General features: G+C 44.9%; 1 protein-coding gene across 10 annotated transcripts in view; it reads right to left on the bottom strand.

Annotated features, from left to right (window-relative positions):
* Positions 1-9,402, bottom strand: part of DDHD1 (DDHD domain containing 1) — a 79,874-nt gene extending 70,472 nt beyond the window's left edge. For 3 of the 10 annotated variants that reach the window (XM_036307403.1, XM_036307443.1, XM_036307394.1), the window contains exon 1: positions 8,429-9,400. In XM_036307403.1, coding sequence (XP_036163296.1) covers positions 8,429-9,284 — 856 coding nt within the window. In that variant the 5' untranslated portion in view covers positions 9,285-9,400. Of the gene's footprint in view, positions 1-8,428 lie in introns of all 10 variants that reach the window. The other 7 variants (XM_036307385.1, XM_036307413.1, XM_036307377.1 and 4 more) reach the window with 5 other exon arrangements.
* Between the last annotated feature and the right edge of the window lie 2,165 nt (positions 9,403-11,567).

The raw sequence follows: 11,567 nt of genomic DNA on the forward strand, positions 1-11,567 counted from the left end.
AACTATATAAAAAAAGATATTCTAAATAAAATATAGAATCCTAGTTTTTCCTAACGAAAGGCAAAGAGCAGAACCATGGGTGGTGGTGGTAATCTTAAACTAGAAGAGTTAAGAGTGGTTGGTTATACAATGAAAATGTCAAGCAGACAGGCTGGTGTGGTTCAGTGGTTGAGCATTGGCCTATGAACCAGGAGGCCACAGTTCAATTCCTGGTCAAGGCACATACCAGGTTGTGAGCTCGATCCCTAGTGGGGGTGTGCAGGAGGCAGCCAATCGATGTTTCTCTCTCTCATCCATATTTCTCTCTATCCCTCTCCTTTTCCCTCTGTAAAATCAATAAAAATATATTTTAAAGAAAAGAAAATGTCAAACAAAGGTATGTGTCTTTCATAAACCTTACACATAGGTAGACCTGTCTCATTTAGTGCTGGCCATACAGGAAGGGCTCATTTCAGCAACAGATAACCAGCATGGAAGAGTGAGTGCCACGGAAAGTGCTTGAGCATCCATCTTGTGCTTTCTTCAGTTTGAGCGGTCCTCAATAATCTCTTTTTAGACTCTCTCAAATGACTATCTTTTGATTCACAGCAGAGATTTTCTTTTCCAAACATAAACAAACTTGTGGTTACTCAATGTTAAAATATATACCAGATGTTAAAATGCAAGTTTTACTGAGGCCTAGCTGGGTGAATCTGGTAGACGTGCAATACCTTGGGCCCACCTGGAAGCAACTCTATAGAATGAGAAAAAAATAACAGATTCAGTCAATAAAATACTAACTGAAAGTTGATCATTTGTAATAAGCAGTAAAATATAAGGTGGGACTGCTTTCAACCATGTCTATATTGAGGTTCAAAAGTAATTCTTACTCTGCTCCCTATGCATCATCTACAGTTCCTGAGCAGCATATTTCATGGACTATGATTTAGAAGTCTTAGGTTTCAGCACAGTTCATCCAGTTCTTTGTCCTGTATCATGTGTCCCAAGGGCTATCCTGCATCAATGTTCAGAATGATGGCTCACTGAGAGGCGGCCCAAGGAGTATTAGTAATAGAGAGATTTTCATTCATATAGTTAAAATTACACTCTAGCAAATGAAAAATTAATTCTCAACTACTTGAAAAAGTCATCCATTCAGATGGAATTTGTATTTCTCTAAAATTTCCAAATATCTGAAATCTCAGGGTACAGGGTACAGAAAATTACTATATAAAAAAAGATATTCTAAAATATAGAATCCTAGTTTTTTCTAACGAAAGGCAAAGAGCAGAACCATGGGTGGCGGTGGTAATCTTAAATTAGAAGAGTTAAGAGTGGTTGGTTATACAATGAAAATGTCAAGCAGACTGGCTGGTGTGGTCCAGTGGTTGAGCATTGGCCCATGAACCAGGAGGCCACAGTTCAATTCCTGGTCAAGGAATTTTCAAAGGCTGCCTGGCCCCCAACAGAATAGCCAGTCATTCAACAGATTTTATTTGAACATATAAGTGCAATGATTATAAAAATCATCTAGACATAGCTTAAAGTAGTAAGACAAAAATTAATGAGTATATAATTTACTCTTGTGTGGAACTTTGATAAAATTAGAAAGCAGTATATAAAACAATTATTTTTATATGATCATATCAATATTTTTACTGTCTTTCTTTAGTTCTCTGACAGATGATTCCTACTTTTCACAGCCTTGAATTTAACTTATCCCCTAAGCCAGGGGTATCAAAAAGTATCTGTATTATGCTTCTCATCCCATTAATCCATTCATCTGTCAGTCACTCAACATCTTTTGCTGGCACTATTTCCCTTTACTAAGGCAGACTTTTAAAAGCAGAATTATAGGTTATACACAATGGCTATAAAAATTATTTTCCTTGTTCTACTTTTAACTGAGCTTCTAGGAATATATTGTGGCAAAAATGAAGAGACTGTATCTACACCCTCCATCAGTGTTGAAGTTTTTCTTGATAAAAGAAAACACGCACAGGTCTTAAATCAGATTACCCCACAATCAGGGATTCTAGAATTGCCTACCTCCCCATTTCTTCTGCCAATAATTTTCACTGTAGACTTCCTGTGAAAACATTCCCCATTTCCCTATCTCTTTTCTATACCCCTACTCTCCTCATCTAATGTCCATAAGTCTCAGTGGGTTCTGTGACCAGCTTTTTCTTGCTCTCTCCGGGAAAGGATCAGCCCTAGGGTTCTAGACATCAAAGATCTTAGCAAAGCAGAAATGACAGATCATGATGTGGAGATTAAAGTCCCAGGAAATAAAATTTGGAAGGTCTCTTTTATGACAAAAGAGTAAAGGAGGAAAGAAAAGAGGGTGCAACAGATGGAGGAAGGAAAACCATACTAAATACTAAATATTCATATAAAGCACTTGCATGACATGCAATACACTTGGGCCGTATACAAACAAGGTGGATCAATGACTGACATTAGATGAGTTTTTAAACTAATGTACATTGCAAAGGAAAAGAAAAGTCCTGAATGCCTTGGTCAGGTAGTGCCAAGTCCTGTGCTCCATACATGTCACTCACTAGTCATTCATATCCTTGTGTTATTTCAGTAGATCAATGAAAAATGCTGTCTAAAGCAGGCTTAATCTGGGATGGGGTGCTGAGAAGACTTTGCTAGTTCCACAAACCTGAGCAGCCAGGACTCTAGTGCCACCCAAAGCTTCTTTCCAGCTTGGGCTAGTAGGAGATAATACAGTTAAAAAGAATAAGATTAAAGTTTCTAACACTTTTTCAGTTAGGCATGTCAATCCCTGGTCTCTATTCCCTATAGTTCTGCTTTATTGGAGGCAGAAACTGATCAAGAAAAAGTGTCTTCTACCAGCTTGTATTCTATTACTGTCCCATGATGCCCCGTGCCTCATAAAAAATTATTAATTAAACCTGGCCAGTTGGAGTGTCGTCCTATACACCAAGAGGTGGCGGATTCAATTCTCAGCCAGGGCACATACCCAGGTTGGGAGTTCCATCCCTGGTCAGGGTGCATATGGGAGGCAACCAATTGATGTTTCTCTCTTTCCCTCTCAAATCAATAAAAACATACCCTTGGGTGAGAACTAAAAAATATATTAATTATTAAGGTTATTAATCCTTGAATGAAAAAGGATGGTCACAGCTAGGTCAAGCTAATAAACATCATATAATTTGGGTACTTACAGAAAAAATAATATTCTCAATAAAATAAAAACTTTTCTACCTCATTTTATTGAGAATATTATTTGCTCTTCAATATAAAGGGTGGGACAAAAGTAGGTTTACAATTGTTCATATGGAAAATGACACAATAATTAAGAAATAATAATATAAGAATAAATTCTGTGTCATGTACTCACAACTGTAACCTACTTTTGCCCCACCCTGTATTATGAAGACTAATTAAATTTTTTAAAAAATATATTTTATTGATTTTTTAAAGAGAGGATGGGAGAGGGATAGAGAGTTAGAAACATCAATGAGAGAGAAACATCGACCAGCTGCCTCCTGCACACCTCCTACTGGGGATGTGCCCGCAACCAAGATACATGCCCTTGACGGGAATCGAACCTGGGACCTTTCAGTCCGCAGGCCGACGCTCCATCCACTGAGCCAAACCGGTTAGGGCAAGACTAGTTAACTTTTAAGACATCTGAAACTTACAGTTAATGACTGCTTCTGGAAACTACACCTTCATATAAATATTTGTCAATTAAATACCTTTACAAACTTAGTCAATAAATGGATATTACAAACTCCCTAGTGCATGCTGCACATATTACTATCAGAATTGATACCCTAAACTCATCAAATATCCTTATAATGTTCCATATGCCATCCCGTAGCTACTACTAAATGCTTTGGCCATGTTCTTGCTAATATATTTTACATTCTTTTGCCTGTGATGAAGTATAATTATGTATTAGTCAGCCTTTTTAATTTTTATGTGCGTTTCTATAAGTAAGGTATAGTTTTCTGAGATCCACATAGATAAAGTTAACACTTAGTACTTTGCACCAACTACTGTTCTAAGCACATACATAACTAAAGGTCTGGTGCACGAAATTCATGCACTCAGGGGGAGGGTCCCTCAGCCCAGCCTACTCCCTCTCACAGTCTGGGAGCCCTCGGGGGATGTTGGACTGATGGCTTAGGCCCGCTCCCCTGGAAGAGCGGGCCTAAGCCATCAGTTGGACATCCTTCGAGCTGCTGCGGAGGCGGGAGAAGCTCCCACCACTGCTGCTGCTCTCGCCAGCTGCTCTCGCCTGCGGGAGCACACTGACCACCAGGGGGCAGCTCCTGCATTGAGCGTCTTCCCCCTAGTGGTTAGTGTGCATCATAGCAACTGGTCATTCTACCATTCGGTCTATTTGTATATTAGCCTTTTATTATATAGGATTATCAAAACAAGCCTATGAGGTAGCTACAAGCAGCTTAAGAAGAACACAGGGAGCTCTAACCAGTTTGGCTCAGTGGATAGAGCGTCGGCCTGCGGACTCAAGGGTCCCAGGTTCGATTCCAGTCAAGGGCATGTACCTTGGTTGTGGGCACATCCCCAGTAGGGAGTTTGCAGGAGGCAGCTGATCGATGTTTCTCTCTCATCGATGCTTCTAACTCTCTATCCCTCTTCCTTCCTCTCTGTAAAAAAATCAATAAAATATCTATACTAATAAAAGGGTAATATGCTAATTAGACCAGAAATCTTCCCAATGTCCTTCCGGACAGAGCCAGGTGGTGGGGCTGAGGCAGAGGCAGTTAGGGGGATCAGGCTGGCAGGGGAGAGCAGTTAGGGCATCAGGCAGGCAGGCAGAGGAGCAGTTAGGGGCATCAGGCAGGCAGGCAGAGGAGCAATTAGGGGCAGCAGGCAGGCAGGCAGAGGAGCAGTTAGGGGCAGCAGGCAGGCAGGTGAGCGGTTAGGAGCCAGCCATCCCAGATTGCGAGAGGGATGGCCGACTGCCAGTTATCCCCTGAGGGGTCCTGGATTGGAGAGGGTGCAGGCTGGGCTGAGGGACCCCCCTCACCCCCCCACCCCCCAATGCACGAATTTCGTGCACCGGGCCTCTAGTATATATATATAAAAAAGAAGAACACAGGGAGCAAGGGAATTCACTTAGGGATTACTCAGCAGTGATCAGTTTTTATCTAAAATGTCCACATGCAGTCAGAAAAATATCTGAACAATGAAACAAACTAATTTCCCATAATTAATACCCTTTTCATATGTAATATTTGCTTCCTATCTATAGAAGATTAATTCTGTACTCCCCTTAATTCATGCACCACCAAAGTGGCTCAAATTTTATCTGTTAGTAAGGTTCAAAAGGAAGTGTAAATATAAATTTAAGTCAACACCTTTCTTTTAGACTAGACATAGATAACTTGTTTGCCTTGACACCCAGATGCAGTGGACTCAATTAGGTCACAAAAGTCTAAATGACCACTGGAATGCTTCCACCACTCTGCAGGAAGTTGTTGAACTTTTTAAAACTTTCATTACCACTATTCAGAAAATTTCTAGAAGGTTTAAAAAAAAGTTAAATGGGATAAAGGTCAAAAGCTGCCAAATATCATAAGACTCCTTCCGCTTCAAGAAAGGCTGAAGAAACCATACTGGGAATGAAACTTCTTGAGAAGGTATAAAAACATAATACACAGAGATCTGAAGAACCAAGTAGATCAAAGTTACATGGGATTCTGTGAAAAGTGATAAATTATGGACCAAAAGCACTATTGTATTTTCACCATAGCTCATATGAAGGCTTGGGACACCCATGGGATTGAATCTTACAGAAAATTATTTAGAAAATGCTAAAATGGGTGTTGCTGTTAAAGAAGAATGTTTCCTTTCAGGTTAACTTTTGTAGGCCCTCACTGTTTCTCACTTGACTTATGATATTAGCATTCTAAGATATTCTCCAACTCTCCAATTCAATCTTTGTGTTGTCACTAATCACCTAACAGAGAACCTTCAACTGTTTGATTCCCCTTTACTCACAGAATAAAGTTCAAACTTCTTAGCACTGGGTATCCACCCTTGTTCTTTTTCTGGCACTTTCCCAAATGTGCCATTCATAGGCAAGTGCTTCTTTCACAAACTCTTCCTGTCCCCAACACCTGTCTCTGTGGTGGTCAAATCCTAAACCTACCCCGTGCAGCCCTAATTTCCTCAAAATGCCATGCAGTTTCATGCTTCTGTGTCCTTGCATATGTTACCCCACCTAGTTGGAATTACTTTCCCTCTATCTCCCCATTTCTTTTGCCTGATTAAACTAATCATTTAGGACTCAGTGTCACATTATCAGGGAAGCTTTCCCTACACCTTCACCCTTGGGGGGGGTCAGATGCTCTTTGAATATTGACTGCACTAGACTATGAACTGCTTTACCACTTTTTAACTGCATGACCTTGGGCAAGTTCATTAATTTCAATGAGCCTACTTCTTCATATATAGAATGTTAGCATTAATTTGATATCATTATAAAAAATGAATGTGAAAATCGCTTTGTAAATAGTAAAGCACTATGGAAGCATTAAGAATTTTATTATATGCCAAAAGAACAGAGTGTTTTAGGTGTATATAGTTCAGTTGACCTAAGGGAAGATTCATTTCTTGGTTTCCAGTCCCTTCTCCAAGGATGCCTAAAATTTTATCCAACTTTCTGGCTCCACTAAGTCCTTGTACTTCTACATTCAAAGGAAAAATGCCTATAGTGATGTTTAGGTCATTTGAAGAAAAGACTAAATGGGAAACTCCTGAAAGGTGAGGACTGTCCTTTTCCCCATCTTTCCTAATACCTTTACAAGCATACTGGGTCATGCACATACAAATACTAGTAAAACGAAAGAGCTGAATGAATTAGTGAATACAGCACACCCTGTCCTTAATAAGCTTAGAGTCGAAAGGAGTAAAAAAAAAAAAAAAAAAGTTAGTGATGTGACAAATCCATTACCAATCTGGCCTTGGGAAAATGGTAAATGCCTTCAATGTCATCTTAAAGTGTAGTAAGAAATTAAATCTCCTACTATGCTTATTTTACTTGGGGATTTTATACACATTGTGATTGCTATTATTAGTGACTCACTTACCATATGAATGTTTTAATATTATGCAATCACTTGTGCAATTCAATATCTACTTAATATTTACTGCACTAAGCCCTGTAACAGTTCAAGATAAAGGTGATGGACTCTGCTCATAGATGCTAAACATAGAAAGCTAAGTCATCAATACATATAATTAATACTAGGGGCCTGATGCACAAAATTCCTGCAAGAGTAGGCTTTTCTTTCCCCGGCTGCTGACACCTTCCCTCTGGCACCAGGGACTGGGGCTAGCCCAGACTTCGTCTGGAAGGTCATCGTGTCTAATTAGCATATTATGCTTTTATTATTATAGATAAGGCAGAATGCTGCAATATGTATGGGGCACCTAAGCCTAGTGACAGTCAATGAGGATATGTGAGTTATGGCACTGGGCTCTAAAAATTAAAACTATATTACAAATTATTGGTGGCCAATAGCTTCTTTTCCTATAGAATACTACCTATTCTGCTACAAGCAGTGGCACATATTTCTAATAGCGTGTTCTCCTTAATATAATTATATACCTAATTGTGTTGCTGTCTAATGAATAAGGACCCATTGCTAACATATATCACAGATATGTGCCAAGCAGTTTCAAGTCCTTTAGGTGTATTATCTCATGTAATTTCCACAACAATATGAAGTAGATATCCGTATTTTACAGACGAGGAAACCAAGGCACAGGCCTTGTAATTTTTCAAAGTCAAGATAAAAATATGCAAAGAAGGGCCTAAGAGACAAAAAAAAAAAAAAAGGCCCAAGTATTCCATAGAGTGAGCAGATGCACTTGCCAGAACTGCTTGGGGCGGTGCTTTACGCGCTCGGAAGGAACGAGCTCTCTCTCTTCCTCTCCCCCAGGGATTAATTTTCTTTGCCCGATTCCATAACTGAACTGTTGGTCCCCGAGCGGATCCGCTCAAACACTCCCACCCTAGAGGACAGGCTGCTATTTCAATCACAGGCAGTCCAGGGTAAATGAGACCGAATCCGATCCCCGGCGGACAAAGCTCAGGTCGAAGCACGGCATGACACCTTTCGGGCTGGGCACCCGGTCCTGGGTGTCCCCAGGGGCCGGCAGCAGCACCGGCTCGCCCAGGAGACGCTGCCCCAGCAGTATCCTCTCCTCCTGACCCCGGGCAACGAGGATTCTGCCATCTGCTCCTTTATACCCTTCACCTGCCGTGGCCGCCCGCACAGCCTCCACACTGCTTCTCCCAGACACCAGGCCTCGCGCGCCCCCTTCTCCGCGCGGGTCAAGCCCCCAGCCCACCCGGCTGCGTGTCTACTCCCCCCCGCACCCCCCACCCCGCCCCGAGGCAGCCCGGCCCGCTCCCTGCCCGCGGCCGGCTACTCACGGTTCCAGTACACCGGGTGGCATTCTCCTTGGGTCAGATCCACCTCGTAGAGGCCGCCGCGCACGCACACCCGCTCCACGTTCACCAGCTGCTCCATCTCGGACTCGTGCCTCGCGGTGCGCGGGCCGAAGCCGCAGGCGCGGTCCCCGTCGTCGTCATCGTCGTCCCCCCTGAAGCTGGAGGCCAGGCCCGCCGGGGAGGCCCGGCCGCACACATGGCCACGGTCCGGGTTCGCGGCCTGAGCGAGGCCGCCCGTGGCCTGCAGCAGGGTCCGGAAGGCGAGCTCGATGCGCAGCGAGTCGTAGCCGATGAAAGGTTTCCAGGTCTTCTTGTCCTCCTTGAAGAACCAGCGCACCTCCTCCGGGCCCAGCTCCGTCACCACCTCGTAGCGGTGCCGGGCGGCCGCGCCGCCGGGCCGGGGGCGCTTCCTCTCCCCGAGACCCCCTCCCGCCGCCCCGCAGCCCCCCGAGCTCGACGGCGCCAGCGGCGGCGGCTGCGGCGGCTGCAGGGACAGGGAGCTGCTGCCGCCGCTCTCGCCCTCGCTGTAGTAGCGCAGCGAGGAGCCGGACTCGGCCGAGCTGAAGTCATAGTTCTCGTCACTGAGGCAGGGGTCCAGCGCCAGGTGGTGGTTGTGATCCTCCGCGCCGGGCGCCAAGTGCAGCCCGGGCTCCCCGCGCAGCAGGGCCAGGGGCACCTCGCCGTCGCTCGGGTCCCCGCTGGGCAGGTGCTCGAAGCAGCGGACGCCGCCGCGGAACGCCGGTTCCGCCTCCGAGTCCAGCTGCCAGGCGGCGGCGCCGCCGCTGTCCCGGCCGTTATGCTCGGGGCTGTGCGGGGACCCGAGGCCCGGGTAATTCATGCTGAGGGAACGCCGCCGCTGGCCGGCCGCGCGGCGCTTCCGCCACACATTCACCGCCGCCGCCCTCTCCAACGGGACTTTTTAATCTTTCAAATCCCGACCGGGGCTGCGGCGGCGGCAGCGGCGGTGGCTCCGCCCCCCCCCTCCAGACCCGCGTTCCGCCGTCCGCCCCATTGTCACGCAGCCCGACGTGGGCGGGGCTTGGCCCCGGCCCCGCCCCGCCCCCGCGCGCCCCGCCCCGGAAGCCCCTTCTAGGTCCGCGGCGCGGGCGAGCGGCGCCTCCTGCTCCTCCGGCGGCTGGTTCGGCGTCAGCTGGGGCACCGGGCCGCCGGGATGGGGGGTGGGGGCTGGGGCGTGGGGGTACGCGACGCTCCCCGGATCCCTCAGTTCTCTTCCGCCTGCTTCCGGGCTCTGCTCCCTGCACAGCTGCCTCGGCCTCCGCCGTTCTGGGAGTCCGCCCAGATGTGGAGGGGCTCCCACCAACCCCGCAATGGCAGCGGGGACAGCAGACCAAAGGTCCGGTTAGGATACAGATCGAGAGGGCCCTGCTAGTTGCATTCTTCTGACCTTGGTTTTGTGACCTTAGACGCGCCCGCGGCCCCAGCTGGACCTTCTCAGTCACCTGGTTCTGGTCCTTCCAGAATTGTCAGCCCACAACAGGGCACTCCGCCTCACTCCTCATGCCTACCAATTCCTATGCTTGGCGTCACCACTCCCACTCAGAAACCCAAGTCTAAACCTCCCTTCACGTGCCACCTCCTGTTATTGCTTATCTTTCAATACTTATTTCTTGTTTTCTCAACCTCAGTGTAAGGCCCTCCGAGGAGACAAAGTCAGTATGTCTCCACTTCTCCCACACAGTGGGTACACACTGTTTATTATAATGCTGGTAAGACCAGCCGGTTGTGATAGAAAGATTGTGAGGTTGAAAGCCAGAAAACAACTAGGTTCTAGACTTCCTTTTGCTAACCAGCCACAGGCCTATCTCCTTGATCTCTTTGGGTTCTTCATCTGTAACAAAGTCATTACTGGGTTATCTCTAAAGTAATGGAATTCTGTGACCTTCAAGGTTTCTTCCTGTTCTTTATTTATCTGATTCTGTAGCTCATTTTCTGGGTTCAGGTAGAATATTATATTATTCTATTATTATATTAAAAAAAAGTTGTATAACCCTATCACCTTATGTTGAGGAAATCTCCAGCCTCAGTGTTCTCAATTCAACATCAGACAATATTCACCGTTTTTTCCTCCCTCCCTTTGTGGTGGAATCAGATCAGTAGGACCATTTTTATTGCTAGGATCTAACATGTCAGAGATTAAGTAGTTATTTAAGCAGAGGAGTCTCAAGCTTGTACAGTGTCTTTGTATGAGTTTGGGGGCGGGGGGGAGGCATTGCTTTCTGTGGGCAGATACAGAGCCATGTTCATGGGCTGGATTTCTGTCCCATGGCTGGATAATCTTGTGCAATGAACAACCTGCCCAACTGGACACGATGACCTTGACTCAAAGCAGCTAAGATCAGAGCTCTTGTTTCCACTTATACTCCTTTCTGAGTATTTGCTTATCAATTTTCTTCTCCAGTCTTTCTGTTGACAATGTGCAGAATATAAAATCGGTTATGAGCTTTGATCTACTTACTAGTGATGAAAGCATTCATTCTAGTGTTTTGAATTTCACCAATATATCAGGCATCTCTGCTAGCTTGTGATACAGAGAATGGAAGAGTTTCTTCTTTCAGGGCTTTAGAACCTAGTGAGGGATAACAGAAAAGTGAACAGATACATTATAGTGCAGTGTAAAGAGTATTATAAAGGGGATTTAAAATAAGGGATATCACAATATTTAAAATATCTTTATCCCTTTAGGTTTCTTGATGGGACATAACCTATGTGTGTTGCTATCTGGTCAGATTATTTTAGTCAAATTTTACCTATTAACTATAGTACAATTCCCGTTAATGAATATTGTCCTCTATTTAAAAAGTTACTTCTTGCTCTGTATTGTTTAAATGTTGTGTTTTAGGTTATATTGAGAAGATTATCCTCTTGTGGTCCACTGAGTAAGGCTACATACACTCTTTTAGGTAGCGTAGTCATTCTTGAAGATGTTGATCCTCAAAGATATTTAAAAACACACACACACACACACAAAAAAAACCCTCAAACAAACCACAGACAGGAGAAGAGAAACCCAGATTCTCTCCTGATCTATCTTGGTGTAGACCATGGTGTAGAGAGATGCCAATCAGTGTTTGTGGGAGTTGAGGTTGCTTCTTCACCTTGG

This window comes from Myotis myotis, unplaced genomic scaffold (assembly GCF_014108235.1).
Source record: "Myotis myotis isolate mMyoMyo1 unplaced genomic scaffold, mMyoMyo1.p scaffold_m19_p_1, whole genome shotgun sequence".
NCBI classification, from domain to species: Eukaryota; Metazoa; Chordata; class Mammalia; order Chiroptera; family Vespertilionidae; genus Myotis; species Myotis myotis.